This window comes from Vidua chalybeata, chromosome 4, assembly GCF_026979565.1.
Source record: "Vidua chalybeata isolate OUT-0048 chromosome 4, bVidCha1 merged haplotype, whole genome shotgun sequence".
NCBI lineage: Eukaryota > Metazoa > Chordata > Aves > Passeriformes > Viduidae > Vidua > Vidua chalybeata.
The window spans coordinates 60,434,856-60,460,961 of record NC_071533.1 but is presented as its reverse complement, the minus strand read 5'-3'; the positions used below and the strand labels follow the sequence as shown (position 1 = coordinate 60,460,961).

Here is a 26,106-nt window from a genome sequence, read left to right as displayed (position 1 = left end):
ACTACCAAAACACAAACCAGGTTCAATCATGACATTCAGAAAAGCATCTTTCCAATTGCAAGAGCAATCTCCAAAAGCAGACAGATCCATTACAAAAGGGAGAAGAAAGGTTTAGTGAAGTGCAGTGCAACCACTAGAAATGCTCAGAAAGAAATGGATTTGAACTGAATTAAGGTCAGCAGAAGGGGCAAGAAAAGGATTGCAGCCTCATCCAAAAGGCATTCAGATATTAGAAGGATTATGATAAATATCTTCAGAGACACTGACATAAAATATGTATTAAGAAAAATACATTCAATGAATTACACTGCAAATCATTATGAATATTCAGTTTCAATCAAACTGAAATGAAAGAGAATACTCAGGGACTCTGGATTTGAATCTTAAAAGACAATTAAAAGGAAAGAAAAAGAACTAAAACAAGAGAGAGAATAAATTTGATCTTATAAAAATGCAGAAAATATTAAGTAAGCTTTTCATCTATGATATGGAAAAAATCAAACAACAGGATTTTAAGCATCTTAATATGCTTAAAATATGCTCCCTCAAGTTTTGCTGTCTATTCTGGAAACAGAAAGCTGTCTGTTCACCTCAAGCTGTTCAGGATCATTTATGAGAGAACTGGATATGCTCAAATGGTAGGAATGATAGCAGGAAAAGACAGAGTAATGTGTTTCAATTTGTGGCACATTTTTTAACGCGCTAGTATTGAACAAATAGTGAGAAGAGGAATAAGGTGTATCAGTAGCTTAGGACAGAGACAAATCTGTTCAGATTGTGGGGACAAGACAACTGAATATCATAACAATGCTATTACAGCATTTTAGTATTAAGTAAAAAACCTCCACATTCAAAATCACCAGTAATGTTTTGAAAGGTTTTACTGGAATTATTAAAAACATGGATATTTTTTCTAATCAGTTCATTGCATTTGTTAAAATAGTTTTGCAGAATTCTAACCCATTTTCATGTACATTGGATATATGAATTATATATATTCTACTCAGTAAAATGTGGCTGTTTGATTTTGTTTTCTTTAGCAGGCTGATAATTTTGATTAAGTTTGTGAAGCATTTAACTGAAGGATTATTCTGCCTGATAAGCAAATATTTCTTGTGTTTTCTTCTCTCTGATTTCTCACATCTTCAATCTTAAAGGCATCTTTCAGGGAGAAGAAGAGGCTCAGGACCATAAATGGTAAGAAATATGATTTCATTACATGCAAATATTGGGTTTTTTTCTTAATGTCTGATCATTTCAGGTTTTAGATATTCATAAAGAGATGTATATGAAGATATGTTTAGAGATAACAGCATAAAAAAAGCAAAATAATCTCTGCTCAGCGTTTTAATAAAGCTACAACAAACAGTGTGACTTTATCTCTACAATCTCCCCCACCACAGACACACACAAAATTAAATAAAGGAAACTAGAAAATGTAGCCTACAGCTTCTAAATGATACCAAATTCTGGAAGAATTGCTGGCAAGTCTGTGGGAATACACATTAAGATACTGCAAAACGTTTGGTGCTGCATTTCTGGATATAAAAAGTCGATATACAGAAATGGAATTAAAACAAAAACCTAATTATTTTGCCACAAAAAGGAGCCAAACAGATCCCTGAAAACTACTTCAGATAATAATTTCAAGCCAATCAGTGTGTGGACTGTTTGTATATCAGATTTTATTTAGTTTATGTGTTCAAAACTAGGAGACTACACTGACACTTTTAACAATAGAAAACAAATCCTGCAAAAGGATTTTCCTCTGTTATTTTAGTTTGGACTGGGGCAGTGTGTGCCCCTCTCTTGAAGGTACTGGAAGATAATGTCACTGTGGACAGATGCCATACCCCCATGTCATATCAAAACACACACATGCACACGCACACACATTTTAATTTGCTCACATCCACTGAAATATTCAACAGAAGATGCCCTCTGATCAGGATTGTGTAAGGAATACAAATCTAACTTTTTTACCCACTGCTGACAATCACTAACTTCATGTCTTTGTCCATGAAACCCTTGCTTAAAACTTTCCTACAAATACCAATTTTCCATTACTTAAATACAGAAAGTAATAGAATAAAGAAAATGTGCACATTCTGTCTTCATCTTCATTAACTGAAACTTTTTACATACTTCAGTCTCTTTCACTATGTTTAAGTTCTTTTTAGCATAGTGGGCCCTTTCTCTACCTCCCCCTGCTCCTCTTGCCTGCAATCTAAGAGTTTCTGATAATCTCCTGAGCTTCTTGGTAAGAAAGCAAATCTGACACATTGCAAGATTTGCAGTGTCTGTTGCAGGATGAAAGACACACAGTAGAAAAGAGGCACAGTGCAGAACTACCAGCAAGGCATTCAAAAAAATCAGATTTTGCTTTTCATAGCAGATATTTTACAAGTATTGGATTGCAAGATGTTGTGTAAGTGCGATGGCTAACACCACAAAATTAGCTACGTATTAACACCTGACTTTATGTTGCTCAGTTAAAAGCATCTGAATTTTTCCCTTGCATCTTTGTAGTTTGAGGATCTCATTTTTTTCCCCTGAACGACATGCTAATTTTTTTCCCATAATTTATTAGAATTTATGTAGTGTTCTGTGATGCCGAAGTAAACTGAGCAGAAGGCTTAAGTGACAATAAAATGCAGATTTTTTGCTGCTGGATATAATGAAGATCTAAGGAAATACGCAGATACTTTCAGCAGTTACTATGTAGAGGAACATGGAAGAATATCAAAACATCTGGCTGCATTAATCTGAGAGTGATTTAAAGGCCTGTTTGGGATTGACACCTCACCTAATAATATAGTCACTTTTTAATATGTATTATATTTGTAGGAACAAATGGTTCACATCTTTCAGCATCTTCAGCTGTTCCTAAGAACTTAATGGGCCATGTGTTTTGGAAACCCATGTAAGCACAGCCTCAGCTTGTACATCCAGTCCTGAGGGCACAGGTCTAAGGAAACCCACCCTGAGTTCCTCTGGTGTATACTGTGTAGCTTCTTCTGGTATGATGGCATCTGTGCCCGCCATTGTTCCTATTTTGTTCTCATTAACTTGAATTCACTTTGCACTTCAAACATTTGACATCTGCTTCCCCCCTTAACATTTTTTTCCTTGAAAAATATTACAGAAGTCTCTCCATGTCTTTCTTAAGCTATGATGCAATTTAAAAGAGAAATGGTTGTGATCTGGCTTTAGACAATGCAGGATCTGTTATAGGTCTAAACTAAATATTCTTCCTTTACCTTGTCAAAGCGAGTCAAGCAATGACCAAAACACATGCTTTTCTGATTGAAGTGCATGTGGTTTACCTTTTGCTTCCATTTTACTTGTACTCCATTTAAACTTCTTGATCTCTCATCAGCCTCTCAAGAGTTCTTTATAGCTTGTGTTGTTACTGTAGTTGTGCAATATGAAACAAAAAAAATTCCTATGCATAAAAAGATTTAACAATAACACAGCAAAATCATGACAAGAAAAATTGTTCAAGGTAGTGGACACACCAATGAGATTTTGAGTGTCTTACAAAATCTGGTGTTCTAACTTCCAAAAATTGCCACATATTGGATATGCCTCATATATGACTCTAGGGTAGGTGGGAGGCTAATATCTGGCAATGAATTACTTGTATGAACAGCTTCTAGGAAACTCATTAAATTGAATAACCAATGTAATTTTTTTCTTATCTTGTTATTATGATCTTAATAATTTTGAATTTTGTGGGTTAAACTACAAAGTTCAAGCATTCACTAGTTCAATTGATTCAGGGAATCCACCAAGATGCTTCTTAAAACCTTCTATGGGCTGACTTGGTCTGGCTTCTCTTCTTTACGGCTTTAACAGAAACCAATGGCTTTCTTGTGCTTGAGATCATGCAAAATAACATGAAGAATCTGCTGGACCTTCCTTTTCTTTCTAAGACTGTGTAGTTTCTGTGAGCAGTCCGTATCAGTCAGAAATATCCCACAGATTGTAACAGGAAGAAGGGCAGATCATGGCATAATTTCCTTCATGCTATTGTGTGAACTGTACTAAGCTGACAGTTCCTTTTTCAGTTTTAATTAGAGAGACAGTAATTACCTGCATTGTATGCATTAAGTAGAATAGTCACAACTTTTAAATTAATTTTTAACATCTCACAACTCTATTAGAAAGGCTTGCATATATAATTAGATCAAATAAAAACATGGAATACACTTGACCAAAGTGAAATAATTTGACCAAAGACACAAGCAACTCCATTGTTATGACTTATATCTGCTAATACAAACAGGTCCATAATGACTGCAGCTCAGAGGCAGTAAATTACGAGGAAGGCAGTGCATTAATTGAACCAGGAAGATTACTGATATCCCTGGCAATCAATCTTGTGCTTCTGTCAACCATGACTGACCCTTAGATTAGAAGTTCTTGCTTCATGTTTGGTAGAGGTGCAATACTTAGCTTTGTTGAAATAGTTCATGTTGGAATATATTTTTTTTAATAGTGGGGAAGTATGAACAGCTTTTCCAAGTAGGAACAGTGCTGCTCATACCATTAAAATTTCATGAGTTATTACTTCCCTTGGTTTTATTTGAGTTGTGAAAAAGCAATACCTTTTATTGTATTCCTCTGCTTAATTACTGACAGTTTCTCTGGGGAGTTCCAGTAACATTTACCTTATATTTCTAACATACTTTCATCACAAGGTCTTCTGCTTGCTTGCAGAGATGCAAGAACTACAAAACCATCACACCAGAGACTATAAGAGGAAATCAATGAAAATCCAGTCTTTTAGGCTCTGCTGCTGTGATCATTAATCACCTTCCCTTACACTGTGAGAAAAAAATAGTTCTCAATTTAATTTTAGTACTGAATGCTAAAGAGGCATTAAGAAATGCACTTACTTCTCTCTGTTGAATATGATGAATTCTTTCCTAACGGTTTCCAAGCACTGCTGCAGGTGTACGTTCTTTAAAAAACAGCATGAATAGGTTGATTAAAAAAGATGAGAAATCATAGACAAAAATCACAACAACACAAACAACACTGAACAAAATGCTTATGAATGAATGCTATCAAGAGGCATTTCGAAGACTCATTAAATTGGGCTATGATAGCACAATCAATCTCATTCTTTTGAAAGAAGCTCCCCACAAAGAATTCCTGAGGATTTTTACATCTGATAGCTCTAGGAAGAACAGCTTTCATGAACTTTCAAAATCATTAGAAGTAGCAGCATAATTTATAAAACCTCACTGGAATGATGATTCAAGTCTGGAAATCATTATTAATCTTCTTGGTACTCTTGACTGTTCATACAATGCATCTTTCTGCATGGCACACAGTCAAGAGTGGAAGAGACAACTTTAACATATTTATAAATAAGAAGCCTTTTCACTGCATACTTTTCATTTTTGGTAGTAGTAGCAAATAAATACTCTTTGTAACTATTTGTCCATGTGTGGGAAGTGTTTTTTGCAACTGGCAGCACTTTTTCATACTTCAAATGAGCATCTGTGATAATCTTAAAAATTATTATAGCTTAAAGATGTTGTTACTATTTGACTGAAATAAATGGTTGCTGTACATCTTGCTTTGGAGATGATTTATGCAATGTATAAAATGACAGACAGAGAGGTTGAGTCTATTTTCAGAGGTAATAAAACTGAATTTAACTGAGTTTGCCTGTTAGAGTGTAAACAAAATGCCACTGACTGCAGTCACTGTTCCCATCTTACCAGTGGGCAGGTTTCCTTAGCTCCATCTTTGGATTTGTTTTTGGCAAGTCGCTTTTTCTTTTTATGGAGAGGCTTGGATTCCAAAATCATTTCTTCAAGTTCAAATGTGGGATCACAGTTCAGTCTTCCTTTCTGGTACAAAAGGATTCAAAGTTACTCTGTAAAGATCATTGTCTTTTTAAAATTTGCTTGGAAAATATTAACAGCAGTAAAAATGAACCAGCTCCTCAATCACATCTGTAAAATGAAAACCGTCTTTTTAGGCCTGAAGTTTAAATAATGGAGATAAGATAAAAATCATTTTATAAAGCAATTATAAAGAGTTAGTTCCTCTTCCTAGTTATAAACAGACATATTCCTAGAGTGACAAAATTATGTTACCCCAGTGAGAGAGATTAATCTGGCCCAGGGTCTTCATCAGAATATCTGTAGAATATCTAGTGCTGTAGACTAACAGTGACACCAGTAATAGTGCAGAAGAGCTGGGGAGTACTTCGAGGACCTTGTTGAAATGTGATTTGCTGAAGTGTTGCAGTGGATTCATTTATTTAGATGCTGTCCATGAGAACAAAGGAAGGAGTAGGCCTGTTTAGGTTAGCAGCATTTATATAAAAAAGGGTTCCCAGTATTATAGAATCCCATGTTGGAAAGGATCTCAAGTATAATCTGATCAAGCTTTTCTGGGCAAAACCACAGTCCCCAGTCTGGACAAGATGGCCCAGCAGTCTGTCTAGCTGAATCTTAAAAGTTTTAAAGAATCCACCATTTTCATGGGCAGATTATTGATATGACTGATTTTTGTTGTGAAAAATTTTGCTCTTGTGTCCAGCTGGAATCTTCCCAGGAGTTACTTGTACCCAATACCCCTTGTCTTTTCCATGTGACTTCCTGTGAAAAGGGAGTTTCCATCTTGGTAGCTAACCTTTAGGTAGTGGGACATGGTGATAAGGTCTCCCCTAATTCTTCTTTTCTCAAGGCTCTACAAGCCCAATTCTCTCAGCCTTTCCTCTTATGGCCTATTTCCCACTCCTCTGATCATCTCTGTGGCCCTTCTCTGGACCCTCTCCAGCCTTTTTTGTGTAGTGGGGACCAAAACTGAACACAGTATTTCAGGTGTGGCCTGGCAAGTGCTGAGTAGAGTAGGGCAATGACTTCTTTATCTCTGTTGGTGATGCACTTGTTGATGCAAGTCAACATCCCGTTGGCTTTCTTTGCCATGGCAGCACCCTGGTCACCCACACTGAACTTGCTGTCCACCTGGACCTCCAGAGCTGCTGGAGCTGTTCCTCTGCTGGATAGATCCCACCCTGTGCTACACCCCTGGACTATATTTTCCCAGCTTTAAGACCTTACACTTGTTGAACTTCATAAGGTTCTTGTTAGCCCACTCCTACAAAGGTCTTCCTGCAGGGTAGTTCTCCCAAGGTGTCCACTTTCCCACTCAGTTTGGTATCATCAGTGGACTTCCTCAGGGTACATTTGATCCCATCATCCACATCACTTGTTAGGGTATTAAGCAGTAATACCCAGTATTGGTATATATATATATATATTGGTCCAATACCCAGTATGGACCCAGTATTGATCCCTTGGGGACCCCACTTGTGACAGGCTTCCAGTTTGAGGAGATTTTTCCATCTCCCCCTGGGCTCAGCCCATCACATCAGCCAGTTCCCCACCCATTACATGGATCACTTCTCTATACCATAACACTGAAATTTCTCAAAAAGGAGGCAGTGGGAAATTGTATCAAAAGTCTTAGAGAAATCCAGGTAAACAATGAGAACCACTTGCCCCATATCAGCTGAGCAGGTTACCTTGTCATTTAATATTATAAGGTTTGGAAAGTCCCATTTGTCCTTGGTGAATCATTGTTGGCTTTTCCCCATCAGGTGCTTCATTCCAATCTGTTATTCTTTTTCCATTCTATCCACTTTATTAAGGTTTTCCTTACGCATTACACATATTACTTAAATATTTTGGATTCTTCATAAACAAATTGTTATGTTAATTTCTGATGCTTGAATCAAATTTTAAGATTCATTGTTATACCAGAAAGTCCTTCACAAAAAAATTGCAAACAATTTGAATTGTGTAGTGGAAGATATTAAAAGCAACCTGTTTTCCTCTGGGATTTCTAAGAGTTCAATCACACCATTGTCACTGTCAAGGTGGAAGTACTAAAATAAGTCATATATAAATGACAGATATTTATAGTTAGCAAAGACATTAAGCAGCAAAATCACATCAGAAACTACTTGTATAATTTGTGTTGTCCTACAATGAAACATTTGGTTTAGAGATCACTGCATCATAGTGATTTTTATTCTTAGCAAACTCTGTATAGTCAGAGCATAATATTTAGATATCTGATGCCTTTTCCTGTATATTATCCAGCCAGCTTTAGTAGAACATATTTGATTTTTATTACTGGCAGTTTACAGCTTATTTATATTTCTTAATAAATAAATAATATCTTAAGGTTTCATAAATCAGTTCCTTCCTTGAGCATCCATAGTTTTTAGATTTTATTGAGTAGTTAAAAAATATATCACTTTGATTCTGAAGCTTTAAAAATAAAAGCAAATTATATTTAAAAAAACCCTACAACAATTTATGACTCCAAGCTGAAAATGAAGAAACTAACTAAGCCATAAAGAAATACATGTGCTAGTTAAGTAAGAACTATGTTTATGAAATCAAACTATAAGGGAGAAATTATGGGACATAGACCTCCCATGTGCCCTCCTAGCTGTAGAAGGCAGACGAGCTTCTGACAGTCAAGGCAAGCTGTCAAAATTTATAAAACTCTCTGGTTTCAAAACACAGGTCACAGGGCCCCAGTTCTTGCCAAAGGCTGAAAAACAAGAAATATTTTGTTGTGTGGCCCCAAATAATCAGTGAAAGTTTTGCTGGTGCTACAAAGAGAAAGTTCCTGGAAAGTGTGTGACCCAACTTGGTATCACGAAACAGCAAAGTTTCTATAAAAAGAAATGTTGGGCTAGAAAAGACACTTTGGTTCTCACCTCACTGCTTTTCCTGACACACTTGATTGATCGGGTGGAACAAGTCCTGCAATATCAGATTCTTCATGGAAGAGTCTGGTAGAGCTTGTAATGGGACTTTCAGATTAAGCTGGACAGATAAATGAAACAATTTACTCCTATTTCCTTTTAAATGTAGAATATTTTTTTCTTCAATATTATAGATTTCCCCTTCAGTTTTATAGATGCTGCCAAAACACAAATAAAGTGAATCCAAATGTGAAAAGAAAAGCTGTCTTTGATGAGTCTGAGATTCTTGGAGCCCCACCTATGCTGTATCTTTGGGTATGGGGAAATGGATGTCCCTTATGAAATACTGTGTTGTGAAGTTTTCCACATGCTGACAGTTGTGGATTAAACTTTTAACTGGGAGTAGGAAGTGTAAATAATCAGTTGAGTTTTGCCTGAGAAGTAAGTCCACACCTCTGATATCTCAAAGAGCAGTTCTAACTTGAAAAAAGGAAAAGAAGGAAGTCAGACTCCGCTCATCTTGTAGATCACACGGAGAATGGAGTCCAGCAGGCCAAGAAGGAGCTTTGTTCTGCATTGCTTTGCTTAGGACAGAGACCTGAGAGGGTGTAGGGGAGGATCCTGGCATGGCACAGCAATTATTCCAGCTGCATGGACATCAAGTAAGAGTGAAAGAGTCATAGCCTGGTAGATATGGCATTCACCTCTCCAACTTTTCTCTTGCACTAGGATTGAGCTACAAAGTGAAAGGAAGGAATTTCCCCACAGGTGAACATAGCTCTGAAGTGCCTGTAAGAGGGGCCTGCCTTTCCCTTCTCCTGTTGTGCTTGTTACCTGCTGTGTTCCTGGTCTTTCTACCAGTTCCCTGAAGGAGACTCTGCTTGCCCACCCACAGCTATTTTCTCCTGCAGGATGTTGCTTCCAGAGAGGCTCTGGTCAGGTGCCAAGAAGCCCAGCAATCACAGAGAGCAGTGTCTTGGCAACACACCTGGCTACCTTTGCTCCATTAGGCAATGCTCTCTCACCTTCAGCTTCTGAAGGGCTGGATCCTGTCCCCATCATGTTTATAATGAACTCTGATGTACACCTGGATGAAAACACCTTCCTCATCTTTATTTACAGTTGCATAATAAAAAACCACAGAAACAAACCTTGGTGTGCTACAAATAAGTTGTCTGGACAGCAATTATAGTGTAACATGGCTGAAAAAAGTGAAGCAGCATATTAACACCACAGTCATTGCTTTTTATTCATGGCCCTCAAGTACATTTAGCTTGAAAATGAGCAGAAAGGAAATATCCAGAAAATACCAACAAAATGGGACCACAGTAAAAAAGAAACCACCAGATTCCCTCACAGAATCGGAATGTTTTATTGTAAGAAACTGTCACAAAGGAAACAGGTCAGCCTTTTGGAACACTATTTTTTAAGTGAAAAAGTAACAGCATACTGGGATGTTAAAAAGGTTTCCAAATGTTATTCAAATGTCTAACTTTCACAGCCACAACAGTCTTCTTGGTATTCTTTGTCTCAGAGTTAACTCTGACAATCATTTGCTCCAACAGCTGAAATGCAAAGTCTGGAAAAGGTTTTCTTTTATTTGAAAAGGAACAAAAAGTGAACCAAGGTTAATTAGTTTTTGTTGTGATCTATTGAAATGGGACTAATTTTCCCTTAGTTGTGACTGAGTAAATGAAAGTAGAATCCAAAGTAAATCACTGAAGAGCAATGAATACAAGCATAAACAAGCAAAACAGCAGTGATAATTAAAGTCAGAATTTACAAACACTATTCACCTGGAAAATAAACTTACATTAGGAACAAAGCCTGGGGTCACAGCTTTCTCTAGAACAGCATCCCAGTTGACATCAGCTAGGTATGGAGAGTTCTGGATGTCTGCAAGGCTTGAAAGGCGGCACTCCGGGTCCTTAATGAGAAGCTGTGATCAAGCACAAGGCATTTTCTAAGGGACTGCATGCCATATAGAAGAGTAAATGTATCATAAATTGTATGATACATATTTTTAAGTAAGAAAATGGCTAGGGGATCTTCTAACAGATGCTAGAAGTCCCAATTTAGAAAATAATTAAAAGTAATAAGTCATTGGATATGAGTACGGTTTAATTGCCACCAGATGGCTGTTGCAGGCATGAAGTGTATAAATGTATTAGCAACAAAAGTCTGCTTACAAATACACAAGAGCCCGTTCAAAATCACAGATCAATGCCACCCAACAATTTGTATTTTCTCTTTAATTTTTTGGAAGATATAGTTCACACTCTGCATCCTGGCAGCAATTAAAATTATCCACCTCACTGCTCTATCTATTCAAGACTACATTGCTAATTGCTGCTAAAGACATATTTTTTATTACTCTATTCAGACATTCACAAATATTTCCTGTTCAAGTATCAATATTGATGATCTGAAATACCTAAAAGAGAGAGATTATCTTTGTGGTGTAGCCAGACAATTAAAGCAAGCAAAAACTGGGATTTTAGGAAGAAAACAATTTTTAGGGTTGATGCATTCAGAAAGAGCCCTGTCTTGTGGCTTAGTGATGTTTACAGCAAAGTGGCTCAACTTTTGTTGTTGCAACTATAGCAACATGGGACAGGAAGAGATACAGCCATTTTAATTTCTAATCTCCCTGTCTGGAAACTGCAGCAGAAATTCAGAGGGCAGAGTGGTCCTTCCTTCCCTGTCCCACTTGCATATCCACAGCTGGGGGGAAATGAGATCAGGGCACAGACAAGGAATTACTGATCCCCAAACTTTTACTATCTCTAGTGAATCAGCTTTAAAATAAAAGAAATTTTAAATTTTTACTCCTCTGAAGCCATGAAAAGCCTGAGTCTAAGCCTAAGGATACTGCACCTTCTGAAGAGAAAATACTGCACCATTCACATTCAGAACAGCCTAGAAATAAGCTCTGCTCTCTTATCCTTGAAATGTTGACTACCTAATGTCTGTGTTTGTCTGATGCCTTTTCCAGTGTTGGAGAGGCTTCTGGAAGAGAATAGAACAGAGGACAGAAAGTATTTGTGCTTTCTTACCTTTTTCAGTAGTGCTATCATGCCCTTGCACCATGCGGATGAGTAGTGAACTCTTTCGATCTTGAACATGTTGAGTATCTCGTCAATGGGGGTGGCTGAATGAATTTCATAGGGCCTCTGGGATAAAGTTAAATCAATACCAAGTCAGAAAGAATGGATAAAAGAGTGCAGACTAGTCACATTTTCCTGAGCTCAGTATTGTTTGTCTTGAAAATATCAAAACCACGAAAGCATTGTATAACAATTTTAAGTCTAATCCTTTGTGTGTGTGCTTTTCTTTGGTTGTAATGAATGTAATTTCTCATAGATGCATTTCCTCTGCTAATTTTTCTCTCATGAAAGGAAGTATAAGTTCAAATGAGATGAATAAATAATTTTGTTCCTGGGGCATTCTGTCTGAAATGTGGATTGTTTACTGCTTTTTGCTTATAATACTAGTGATCAGTTCTTGCAACCTAAACTGACAAAATCGAAAGGAGGCTGCTGAAAGGAGCTTTGTCATCCTAATTTTACTGAGTAGTAGATAAAGAAACTAAAAGATGCTTACAAAAGTCCGTGTCAGAATCACAGTAAAAAAGAAGACTCCAAATCCCAATCCTTCTCCTTTGCTTTTTTTAGAGTCCAAAATTAACACACTACATGGATCTGCTGCCATGTGTTTGCAGTGCCTAAATTCTTCTATAGATGAAGAAAAGCTCTGGTCTTTGCAGTGCTTTGTTCATTAAGTTTTCTCTGGTTTATCTTTTATTACATGCAGAATTTGGAAATAAAGTACTACATATAAATTTATACTCTTGCTATTTTCTGTTCACATACTTGAACGTTTGAAGCAAGTTTTTATAATTATACTTAATCTGTTTTTGTAAACAATTGCAGAGAGTGGATTGCTAGTGAATTAAGTTGTAACCCAGCAGGTGATAAATATGTGATATGAGATCTGCAGCTAAATGCCAACCTAGCAGCAGTGTGCAAATTAATGCACCATAATTCATAAACAACACAGAGTTACCTATTAATCCAATATCCTGAACAGCAAATGGCAGGCACTCATTACCTTGACTAAGAAATGGATCATCCCTTTGCTAGTATGTACTGGTAGAAGATTATAATTTAAGAATATTTCTAGGTGTTAGTTATCTAATCTGTTAAGGAATTGGAGTCATTCTTCATAAAGACTCATGACATATTCTTATTCTGGGAAGATTCATGCATATATTTCACTTTCACATGTATGAAATCAAGTGCATTCCAAGGCACTGGGGTGTTCGAAAAATAAATTCAGGAGGGTCTAAATCTTTTTGCTTTGATTCACATTCAGTTAGCCTGTTATCATTTAGCTGTACCATGTCCATATGAATTCCACAGGACCTAAATGTCTGCTTTAAATGCATAATTTACCCGAACTGGATTCAAAATTGTGATCAGAAATAGTCTGTCATATGCTTTCCCCTACATGTGGTAATGTTGCCATAAAACAGTTATTAAAAATGAAACTTTTATGTGCTTTCTGTCACCTAGAAGCAACATACTGCTGACTTAACTTGATATAACAATGTGATCAATAGGATCATTGAGACAGAATGTACATCAATTGTTGAAAATGGCAATTAACTCCAAAATTAGCAACTATAAGGAATTATGAATCATCAAAAGTTTTCTGTTAAGGATGTTTCTGCCCATGCCTTTTTCCTGACAGGAAAACCCCTAAAATTTGCCTTATTTTCAAGATTATTGGCATATTAAAATCTTGATGTTTTTGGGATTTTAAGAGATTTTAAATATTTTTATTAGTTAATTCAAACTATAAATGGCCATTTTAAGTTTGGTCTTTTGAGGCCCTTCATACCTCTATCTCCCCTGTTTTTCAGCTATTCAATCCACTCAAGGATCCCTTCAGTTATATCTTGTGGAAAAAGGAAAAAAAATCTGTTTTGCTTTTATTCAGGATTTTTTAATCAAAATTTGTTGTTAATTGTCCACATTGCAGTGAAAGTCAGAATCTGGGAATCCCACCTACTACTCATTCCTTCACTTTGTCTCTACTGAATTCATGGTATATACATTTATTGCAGCATTTTAGCAGTTGCCTATAGTTCAGGAACAGACTGACACATGGCACGGTTTGCATCATACAGTTTAATTACAGTTTAATTTCATGGACTTTGTGAAGAGATCAATGTTTGATGCAAAGCTGTATGAATTTGTTTTTTTCTTGCTAGCTTTTTACCAGCAGCTGGATAAGGAGAAAAATGTACCTATAACTTATTGAGAAATGTCAGCTGTACTATGGGTAACCAAAAAATGGTGCAGGAAGCTCTGTACTGGACACAACACACTCCTGTATTTACAGGCTCATTTCAAGCAGAACATGGTTTTGGCTGCCCAGCACTGGGAAGCCAGAACTGAGAATGGCTGGAATGTCTTGATCACCCCAAACAGCAGAGGCAAATAAAAACAAAAATTCAGCTCAATGAAAAACAACTCATTTTTACTCATTTTTCTTTTACTTATCACCTCTGCAATTCAGGCTGTCAGCATCATACGCTGTGCACAGCTCCGAGGTGGAAAATCAAATTTGTGATGTTTCTTATTTCTAAAGCTCCTTCCTTTCTTGCCTCCTGCCTTTCCCATGCAGCAGCATGCACCAGGCTCCAGCTGCAGAACGCCCTGTGTCCTGTGGCTCTGCCCTGTGCCACAGCCTCCTCTTTGCCCAGGGCTGCTGCTGCTGGCGTGGGTGGGTTGCTCCGAGAGCCTGCCCATGTTCCTGATGGCAGTGGGGCTGTTTCCTCTGCTGGACAGAGCTGTGGGAACCTGGAAGAGCAGGAGCTGTGTGGCTGCAGGCTTAGCTCACAGCCTTGTGTGCAAACTGTGCCTCCATGGCCATCTGCTGCCGTGGCAGATGGGGCTTCGGAGCTCGCGGTTGTTGAGACAGCAACGTGCTTCGGGTTAAGCACATCTCCTCAAGCCACTGCTACTTCTCTTGTCATCACACGTGTCAGTGTTTAGACTACAAACATTTGTAGTCTACATTTGTTTAGACTACAAACATTTAGAAAATACACACCTTTTTCTTGTCCATACGGTGCTGTGAGCTGCCAAGCTCTGGCTTGCTCAGTAGCCAAGAGCTGCTCTTCAGGAGAAAACAAGCAGCTGGCTTGGGTGACTTGAGCAGGTTCAGATGGCAATGTTTTTATTAAAAAAAAAAAAAAAAAAAAAAAAAAAAAAAAAAAAAAGAAGCCTAACAAGAAATTGATTCAGTCTCAACTTTGCTTTGTTTTTGTCCAGATTGACTTATTCAGGAAAGACTGTACAGATCTTGGCAAATGGATATCATCCTATATAATTTTTCATTTTTAAAGTGAATTGTCACATCAAAGTGATATTTTGTGATTAGTATTGGGAGTTCACATTTCATTATCATTCCTTGCTCTCCTTTCTTGGAGACACTCACTGGTGAAAGGGTTGATATACAACCATCAGGATGTTCTCTTAATTTACTGTAAGTGCAGCTAGAACTACCATCTGTGACTAGGAGTGAGGATGTATTATGCTTATCACTGCCAGACTTTAATTCCTCCATTCCAGGAAGAATGTCAGTCTAAAAACTCCCTAAGGCTTGAGAATTATGGTAGAGAAAAAATGATAATAATTGTTAGTTTGTTGTTTTTGTTAGGAAAGTTGTTTAATACTCCTCTACTTTGAGAGAGGAAACAGTCTTTGCATGGGAGAGATCTTTGTCTCAGGAGTATGACTTTTGTTATTTCTATAGAAATACAAAATAGATTGGCCAAATTTTAGGCCTTTGAAAATGTAGCTTCTGAACTAACAATATGCAGACACTCTGAAATTCAATTTTCCATTTAAAAGTAAGAATAATAATTATTTTTTATTTTTATTTTTATTTATCTATTATCCTAATAAAATTGTGAAATTGTGAGATCTTTGTGGGATGGATTGTCTGGCAAGACAAGGTAGCCAAACTATATTAGTGTCATAATATAAAAAAATATACTGCAATGCAATAAAATCCACTTTCCAAAACAGGCATGAAAAATAATTTAAAAAAACCCAAACAGCTGCTTTAGCTACATCACCATCCTGAAATGGTATCTAAATTACTGTTTTCTGTGGGGAATAGTAAATATTTAAGTGACTGACTGAAATCCTTTGAACCAAAATGGAAAGGAATTTTCCATTATCTTCTGTGGTATTCGACCATGCTCAGGAAGATTTTTCATTAAGCTTATTCACATAATTGATTAGATAAGAAACAAATGCACTGGCAGATAAGCATTTTCTGTCATTGGGCCAAGCATCTTAGGATATTACATTAGATCTCTTATGGTATTAGCCAAGAGAATCAAAGAGAAAATAGAGTGTGAAGTAACTCAATGTCTATTTGAAAAAAAATACCATTGTTTGCAATTCAGCATTATAAAGAAGCTGTTAAATATTAGGCCTTTCCTTAGCCAAACGGAGGCAAGTTTTCACAATGTATTTGAATATGGGGTGAAACTTTCCCAAGAGTGTTTTCTGCTGGGAAAGAACCAGGACAGCATTCCTGACCTGGGCCTTATACTCAAATTTTATACTGAAAAGTGCACTCAGGGGCACTGCAAACTTGAGATTTTTGTTAGGCAACAACAAACTCCATCATTCTTACCCAACCCCTCAGTAATTCATATGCTGTAATTCCTAGTGACCACCAGTCTACTTGGTACGAGTATCCTGGACCTCCGTCCATAAAAGCCTGGAACACTTCAGGAGCTAAAATAGTAAATCAAATTGAACAAAAAAGCATTTCATTAAGGTTAGACAATGGGTATTATTTCACAGCTGAAAAATGAACAAGAACGCAACAAACTGGAATTAAATAGATTTAGAAGCACAGCATTTTCAGGGTGTACTTTCAGTGACTTGTTTTACTGATAACAAGCAACCTTTGCCGGTCAGGATATTTCAAAACTCAGTAATTTAATATGTTAATTCTTGCTTCCTTCATTTAGGTTTTAAGTTATGTGAATAAAAATTAGTAATAGGAGGGGAATTCTTGGTCTGAAGTGTGACTTAGAACATTTAAGGCAATGTAAACATTTTATGGGAAAAATATCTGCAAGTGAGGTGATTCTTCGTGATTGATGAAGGTGTTGAATATGGTAAATCTCATCCTTATTCTACATTTGGATAGAACTAATCAGACAGGTTATAAAGATAAGCAACATAGGAAAATGGTACTTTAATAGAAATCCTGACACTGATTTTACGACGTGAGAAACTGTCACGACTGGAAGAAAACACTCTGTCAGTGAAGTAATGACTTCCATAAAAGTAACTTCTGTGGATGAAAAGAAAATATATTTTCAAAACAAGGTTCCACTTTGTCTAATTTCATGAAAAAACATGTATTAAATAATGTAATTTCTTCAGAAAACCAGATATAAATAAGAGTGGCTATGAAATGAAATGAAATGAAATGAAATGAAATGAAATGAAATGAAATGAAACTAAATGAAAACTTGGTCATGCTTTTCTAATGACTTAACAGCAGAATCTCAGTACACTTTGTTAAAACAACATTTTCACTGGAGATTTTCTAAACAGCACTGTCCTCAGCCATAACATCATGCTAGATTACAATTACCATGTGAGCCTCTTCTGGCCATGATACCGAGTCTAATGTACCACATTACTCCCTTATTACCATGGCCTCAGTCAGTGATGTGCACACTGCAGTGAATGATGCAGTCTGATCACACTTCTGACTGGCACTTGTGGATTCGACTATTTATGGCGTTTAGAGAAGCACCTTTAATAAATGGAAAGACACTCCTTTTAGAGGAGTTTTTGCAGTCCTGGCAACCTAATAATTTACAACTCCAGACCTGACTTCAGGAAGTCTTCAAGAGCCAAATATAATAGAAGATTTCAACATCCATTCATTAGTTATGGCAAAACTCTAATCTGTAGAACAAAAAGCAGTGAATGTATGAAAGTGGTCTTATACTCTTTGACCAGCAGGACCATGTCTAAACATGTTTGGTATGAGATCTACAGGTGCCTAAATAAACATTTTTTCTGGAATACATGTGTTTAGAGAATAGATGACCAGTGGATCTCTGGCAGAGGAAAACTTGTGCTGTGATCCAGTATGACATAAATCAACAATACCATAAGAGTAATTACACTGAGTTAGCACTTTCTCACCTCCAGATGACATACCTTCCCTTGGCATGCTGTATCTTCATGTCTATTTTAACTCTTATTTTCGTGCTGCTGGTGTGCAGGCACATCTTACAGGTGTGCAGTCTTTCAGATAGGTGGTGAGAGCATAAGCAGGATTCTTTTTATTACTTTAGTGTATCAATGCACTTAAATTCACACCAGGCACCAAACTTACATTTTGAATATCACCACAGGAACGTTGTAGTGAAGGTTTGCTTGACTTAGCCCCATTCGTTATGGTTTTTGCCCACCGTGCCTAGATGATGTGCAATATCTCATTACAGAAAATAGCCTTTTGGCATTTTTACTGAACTATGCAGGTATAATGCTGGTTTCACTATTTCTTTTATAGCTTTAACATTTTAATAATGAGACAGATTGCTATCTGATTTCTGTAAGATCAAGTTGAAAGTACTTTATTAATGCAACCTATGACATTGCCAGAATGGTGCAGCTGTTTTGCTAATTTAGTGACTGACCTATTGAATTTTATTTCATTTTATTGTTCTAAAATCCTCAAGGTCAACTCATCCTACATTAAGCAGATCAGCAGAAAATGCTTTATTTTGCCCTGGAGTTTTGAAGCTGTTTTCTCACCTTAAGCCGATGGCATTCTGAGGTCAGAATATGAGCAGTTAAGGTCCCGATTTTTAAAGCAGATAGCCCCTTTTTGCCCATTTTAACAGCATTATTTTCAGCCCAGATGGAATGCCTCTCTGCATTCCATCAGCTCCAGTGAAGCAGCTGTAAGCACCCTCTTCTCATGAGGGGGGAACTGACAGAGGGTGCCATATGATTTGCAGTATCCTATATACAGGTTTTTTCTCAGGGTGAAATCTCAACCATGTTGAAGTCAAAAGACCTTTCTCTAGTTTGACAAGGCTGTTGAATACCCATTTCACACTAAGCTTGTGCTTAATGTGTCTAAAAGTCTTTTTGAGCTAAGACATTAGGTGCAAACAGAGGGTTCCAGGCTGTGTGCAGACTTCTGGAGTTTGTCTGATCATTCAGAAACAGACCATGATCTTACACAAAGACAGCAGACCCTCCAAGTCATGGAATTAACCAAGCTCTGAAGAACTAGAGCTATGAAATACAGGACATAATATTAGGTTTTGCTGCAAGAAATAACTATGCCTGGAGAACCAATTCAGAGTGCAAATTGGTTAGGATAAAAGCAAATAAAAACTCTGAAAGGAAAGATTAAATTCTGCATTGATTTTCTTTAACACTGTTACTTAAATATCTGTAGTCTTTTAAATGTTGAACTTGACCCCAGGGTCAGCTTGGACAGCCATCCTGCAGCCTGCTCTGGGTAGATTCTTCCAAAGGATGATCAGATTTGAGTTTGCCAGCTTAGAGCAAGAGCAACAGCTCTGCTGTGTACACCTGTTGTGAACATATCCTCTCTCACCATAACAGATTTAGGATGAGAAGAATACTTCATCTTTTACCCCTATGCGTCTACATAGGTTGAAGTATTCTGCCTTCAAGAGTTTGTGTGAACAAGAATGAGAGTACTTGCAAGAACAAGAGTTTCATATCTTTTTCTTTTAGAAGTTTCTCCTGAACAAAGGCTTTTCAGGAAAATAAATGGGTTTAATATTGGGTTTGATCCTGCAGTTTGTTTTGGCCAAGAGCTGTAATTACAATCACACACACTTAGGGGAAAGGCAGTTGACATTTGCATGGCAGAAGCTCAACTTTTAAACAGTGAAGATAAATCAAGTAATAGCAAGTCTAGCAGCAAGAATGAATTCAAAGAATAGTAGAGAAGTGTTGCAGTTGGTAGATCCCACAGGTCCTCACAGAATCCCCGACTCAATTTTTTTGATATGGTGGTGAACTGCACATTCCTAGAGCTGCCTGAAGAGAGACTCAGCAGCAGGAATCTGGTGCAGCCTCACTGCTCGCCCTGCTTTGAGCAGAGTTGCAGTAGAGGCTCCTGGGGGCCCTGCTATCACGAGTCACCTCACAATCCTGGGATCCTAATGAAGCTCAAGCAGACAGCTCCTCACAGGACATCTGGGTGGGATGACATCCTCTGGGATGACAGGGGCCAGAAAGTCTCAATGGCATCTTTACAGATTCTTCCTCTGGGAAGTCATCATGAACTGCATTGGCTCTTCACCACTGCTCAGGTGCTCAGACACCTGGAAAACCTGTCGCCCAAAGTACCAGGAACTTTAAAAGTCAGGAACTCAGAAGCAATGCAGTCTTTTTGTTTGGGTTATTGCTTTTCATGCTTTGCAAAGTGTGATCTGACACCTTTCATGCACTTTTTGAAAATGACAAAGAAACTCCCTTTAAATATCATCAATGCCATTCCAAGATGGGACATCTGTACTAGTTTTAACACAGCAAATAAAATCAGGAATGTCTCTTTGTCTTATATAATGAGTAATCGCACATACTAACTTTGGCAACTAGCCAAGCTGAAATCCTTCTATTGTTTCTTTGCTGTATCTATAGTTTTCTCTTAATAATATACTTTCATTATTTTGTTGTTTACATGCTTTGCTTTCTTGAAAAGTCATATAAATGAATCCACATTTGTACTGTATTGTGTGCTTCAGTGCATTTCTTGGTTGTCCCCAATAAAAATTTCCAGTCAATACTTTTTTCCAACTAATAAATTAAAAGAAATCCTCTTCAGAGTATGTTTTGATGCTTTTGCATCTTTTTGTATCTTTTTAATAATGTCATACTACTGCAGACTGTAGGAAGTAAATAAATGGTTATTTCTCTCTAAAATGAAACAATACTAGAGGACAACCGATGAACAAATTGAATGTGAAAGCAAATCCAGTGGATCTGCATCCATCTCAGAAGCAATGGCATACTGGGATATCCTTACTCCTGTTCCATAGGTTTGTGCAAAAGGGAGTAATTTCTGAAAAATCCATTTGTGTATATAACTATCCACTAGAATTTTCATACCAGTCATATGATCTGTAATGTGAATTATGTAGATGATGCATCTCATATTATATACATATTTTCCAAGAGATCTGTAACAAAAATAAAGTGATAAAAAAGGAAATTTTATGTAGCTGGTTGGTAATTATCTACCTTTATTTGTGGAAAGATATTAGTATATAACTATATGATTAATTAGCTTGAAATACAAGAGAATATCAATGTAAATGCAAATAATGTTAAACCAAATCTTCACTCTTTTTTTCATATTGTAAAAGACCATTTTGTACAAAGAATAAAATGTTTTAAGTAGGGTTTCTGAAAATCTGCTGAGTATTCATTAATATCACAACTTCATAAATTGTAAGTGCTCTGGGTCTCTTAAATTCAGGCTATTTTTAATTTGGTGCTCAAAGATGAGTTTGAAAATGCTGTCCATGATAAAATGATCAATTTGAGGTCTATCTCTTGGTGTGGTTGGCAAAAAGAAAAGCTGCTGCTTTTTCTGATGAGGCATCTACAAACTAACAAATCAATCTATTTAAGCAATAACTTGCAAGTCAGCTTTGCAAGATGAATTACTGTAAGGAGCTGGCTGTCAATGAAAAGCTAAATATTGCCAATGACATCTGGTTATCAGTTCCATCACTGCCCTGTGCCAGTGTTATTAATATGAGAAACTGAAAATGAAACAAAGACAGAAACAAACAAAACCTAGTGGTTTTGTCTCTCTCTTTTTAAAATTGATCCAGTTTGGGTGGATATGTCCAAAATATTTCTTAAGAATGAAATCCCTGACACTGCTCATCCAGTTGTCGACTACAGCTCTCTGATGTCTATTTGCATCTCAGCAGAGACCCTACATGTCAGTGAGGGGAATCAGAGGTTTGTGGTTTACTGGAGGGGTTGCAAAGGAACACACTCTGCTGTAGTCGTTGCAGCAAAACATACTTGAGTGGTGTGGGTCTTACTGCAATGCCTGAGATTTCAGGTCAGAAAATACATTCCAGAGTCATTAACTGAGATTCAGCATAATATCACACTGCCAGGTATCACTCTCCTTCCATATCTTAGACCCTGATCTTGTGGAAAAAAATTGTGTGTATAAATTGATGTATATACATATATACAATACAATACACACAGCATACGCAAGAATTTGATTGACTAGCACAGGACAAGCTGTTAAAAGGTTAGATGTTTGCAAATTTTAAACGTGTGAATGATGATATGTAGAACACATTTATAGTTTCACCTTGCTGAATCAGGCTTAAGGCATGATAGATTGAGCTGAATAAAAAATGAACCTGATTTTTGGAATAATATTCCAAGAACCTTGAACTGAGATGTTTCAGGGAAATATTAATTGCTTTCTCAGCACTGTGATGATAATGTAATTTTCACTTTTCCCCTGAGAAGTAAATTCAGGGGTCAGTAATTTTTCTGGATTATGGTTTTAATAAAAAAACAGAAATCAAACTACAATAATAACCAGTGATCTTCTATCCAGAGTAGAAGCTGTTTCAAGAGCAAAATGGAAGAAAACAACTTCCCTCTCCCTGAATAGAAATGTGGATTTGGTAAACTATCAATTTAGCTCCTAATGCTTACTTTCTTATGTGCTAAAAAGGTCTAAATTATAATGGTCACCCTTCTGACTCAGAGCTTTAGACTAGCCAGCTGCTAACTTCTATTTTATAAGACAAAATGCTGCTTAAAGCCCGGGCATGCTGGGATGGCAATTTTCTAGTGTGAGGTTTACACTTGTTATAGCCATGTAACTGATTTTGCACCATTATTCACATTATACACCTCAATAGTTTTAATACTCATATTTAATGCAATTATTCAATCAAAGTAAATAATTTAGATACCATTACCTGAAAACAGACATGGCATTTAGAATGCCTTATTAGTTTTCCATATGGCTATATAACCTCTCTTGCCCTTATTCAGCAGGCTATCCTCATATAACCCTCTGCTTTACTCAACCACTGAACAGAAGTCACTTCTTGACCTTGCACAGAGAAGCCCTTAGTGGCTGAACATCTGCATTAGCCTCAGAGAAACAACCTCGAGTTGCTACCCCTGCTGAAAGAAAGCCCAGCAGCAACGAGCATGTCATGGTCTCCCATTATTGAACATGAAATTGTACACAAGCGCCTTCGTTACTCCACACAAAAGCTCACAGTGGCTGCAGGGCCAGTTTTTCTAGCAATTTTTAGAAGGGATTGTGTTCAAAAATATCCATTTGGTGTTTGGAAGATTGTTCCAGTGTACAGACAGCAGCTGTTCTGCCCACTACTGAAATTAGTGGGTCTGTGTAATGGGATTTTCAGGACAGACTGTACCTGACACACCAGAGGAACTGTTCCATGCCCCTGTATCACATACCCCCACCAGGTTAAAAAAAGTCTTTGCACCAGTTTATGCATGCAAAAACCTGAGGAGTTGACCTGATCAAAAACCAGGAGTTATCCAGGGGGCAGAAGGGCCCTGCTGGTGCTGTTTGCCACCTCTGCTGCACCTCTGCTCCCCTTGGATCTGCCCGCAGAGCTCCACAACACACCGGGCCCTTTTAGGCAGGCAATAAATAAATAAATAAATTAACATAAAAAGCCCATCCAAAACTACCTCTTGAACTCAGAGTGGAGTGTTTATTAACTGAAATAGTCAAAGAAATGATAGTATTAGTAGTTCTGCTGGAATATCTTAAAGGATGGTAGCAGGTCAGAGAGCACAAAGAGGTGAAGAGCAGCTGGACGTAATAACTTCTTTCCTGATCTGCTGGGGTTCCTCAGCTGCTTATGTTCCTACTCATTAGTGTCACAGTGGAACCAAACCCCAAATGCCTGCTCACAGCTCAGTGTTTAATCCCCTCAGCCACGTAGCTCCTAGCACGAGCTGAAAATCCCATCAGTGTGGGGAATATTTATTTCAGCACCTCAAAGTCTCACGCAGCCACTCTTAGTTCTTGCTCATCAGAACAAAGAGAAAGCTCCCTTGCCATGCTGACATCATGAGATTTCCCTGGGACCAAAAGGTCAGGTAATGATATGACCAGAGAAACTCTGCAGACAGGCAGTCAAACCCCCTGTAGGATCAAGGTAGGATTTTTAAAAACCTAAACACTGCCTTAACTGCATTCAAAATACAATGAGCTGCAAAACAATATTTAATTTCAGAGCACTGTTTAATATGAGTGCAAGAAAGACCAAAGAATGATGACTTTTGAAAACTCAACTCAAAATTTTACCTGCTATATTTTAAGCATCTGAGAAACAAATTTAGCTCTATGGGATATTTTTTTCTGTGTGAAAGGTTTATACCAGGACATCCACTGTCTTTCCTCTGAATTCAATTGTACACCTACAGAGTATTAATTAATAAATATGGATGACTCATACATTTTAGAAGTTCAGTGGACCAGTGTAAATCCACAATACTTTGGTAATCTCAGGCATACAGTCATTCTTCACCATGACAGCAGCCTGTGAAAGGAGCTGTGAAAACCTGAGATAACAAGCCTGTGAGATAGGAATGGGGTAGCTGAAACCTTTCACATAATTTATGACTGATTTTATTGACTTTGGATTTTTGGCAAGTGTATTTGTGTAATAAAATGTATTTTATTGGTTTGATTTGAGGTAAAGTCACAGTGCATCATTTGAATATCTTCAGTCTCTGGATGAGAAAAAAAACAAAGGCTCTACCTAGTCCCCCCAAACCATCCTACCACTAAAACCAAAAGCTCCCAAAAACCAAAACAAAAATAAACAACAACAGCAACAAAGCCACACAAAAAAAACACATTAAAAGAACCCCAAACCTTAACTCCCCCCCTAAAAAATATAAACTGTGAATGTAAAAGTTTTGCAAAACTCAGAAATAATACACAGATCTATAGAAATTGATCATTCCAAAATATTTCAGTAAGGAAAAAGCATATGCTATAGGACTCTAACACACATAAATTTGCCAAAGGGAGGAATAAAAGAAAAGTGACACCTGTCATGTTTCCTAAATGTGTTTTACGGTTTAACTTTTGGGTTTGTAGCTGAGCACTCTATTGCAGGGTAGAGGGCCATGACTGCAGATGGGTGCCCAGCACAGAGCATATTTGAGACACACAGATATTTCTTGCAGCCTTGTTCAAAAGGGAGAAATTAAAGTAATTCCCTTTTATTTGGTTTTTTGGGGTTTTTTTTTCCACTCACAAAGATGGAACAGTGTTGAAAGTAGCAAGGCCTTACAGAGGTACTTCCAGTCAGGCAAGCACACACTTCCCTTCTCACAAGAGGCCAAAGTAAAATCCTTCTGCAGGCAGAAAGAGTCACAGCTGAACAGACCAGCCCATGCACAATGGAGGGGATCCTCTAAGTGCTTGTGGCTGTTTGCTGGCAGCAGCTGTGCCTGCCAAAAGCCAGCCTGGTCTCAAAGGACATTTTGCATTGCTTGCCAGGGCAGGATGACAGCCTGAAACCAGAGGAGTTTACAAAGAGCTATTCCTACAACAAAACCTTGACAGCACCCTCAGTCACAGGATTTGTAAAAGGTTTGAGCAGTGAATTTGTGAAGGTAAAATCAGGCACAGGTGACACACAGGTTTCCCAAATCACAGGCAGACATTGCCTTCCACAGTCCCAACCATCTGAAAGCACAAGACAAACTCAGAGGACCCCCAAATTCTAAGAAGTTGATCTCATTTCAGCTTTTCAGGTTGCTGGCTTTGAGGGGAAAAGCTGCAGAAGCAGCTGGAAGTGTCCTGCCCTGCCAGCCTGTTGGCCTTGTTCTTTTCACATATACTGCTGTCCCTGTCTTTGTTCCTGCGTGTGGTGGGTATTTCACTTGTCTGAATGAATTGGCTGGGAAGGGGAGGACATGGAAATTGACAGGGTTTCTAAAGAAACAATCAGGTTCAGGTACAGTGCATTTTGCATAAACATTTAATAAGTAGGGAGATAAGGAGGGAATATTTCAGGCTGAAATATTTGGGGCTAATGAGAAGTGGGATTAAGCAAAGAGTTTGGGGCTAAAAGGCTAATGTGAAGTGGGATTAAGCAAAGGCTGCAGGAGCTGACTCACATCATGCTTAGCACTACAAGATAGTCATCTTAATCAGAACAGCTAGGGCATTTCTACCACACAATATTAATTCAC

General features: G+C 37.5%; 1 protein-coding gene across 3 annotated transcripts in view; it reads right to left on the bottom strand.

Moving 5' to 3' along the window:
* The window catches only part of STK32B (serine/threonine kinase 32B), a 160,131-nt gene that overhangs the window by 15,855 nt on the left and 118,170 nt on the right, over positions 1-26,106 (bottom strand). For all 3 annotated transcript variants that reach the window (XM_053941695.1, XM_053941694.1, XM_053941693.1), the window contains exons 7-11: positions 16,469-16,572; positions 11,806-11,922; positions 10,563-10,688; positions 5,736-5,867; positions 4,902-4,966 (exon numbers count right to left, since the gene is read on the bottom strand). In XM_053941695.1, the coding sequence (XP_053797670.1) occupies positions 4,902-4,966; positions 5,736-5,867; positions 10,563-10,688; positions 11,806-11,922; positions 16,469-16,572 (544 nt within the window). The remainder of the gene's footprint in view (positions 1-4,901; positions 4,967-5,735; positions 5,868-10,562; positions 10,689-11,805; positions 11,923-16,468; positions 16,573-26,106) is intronic.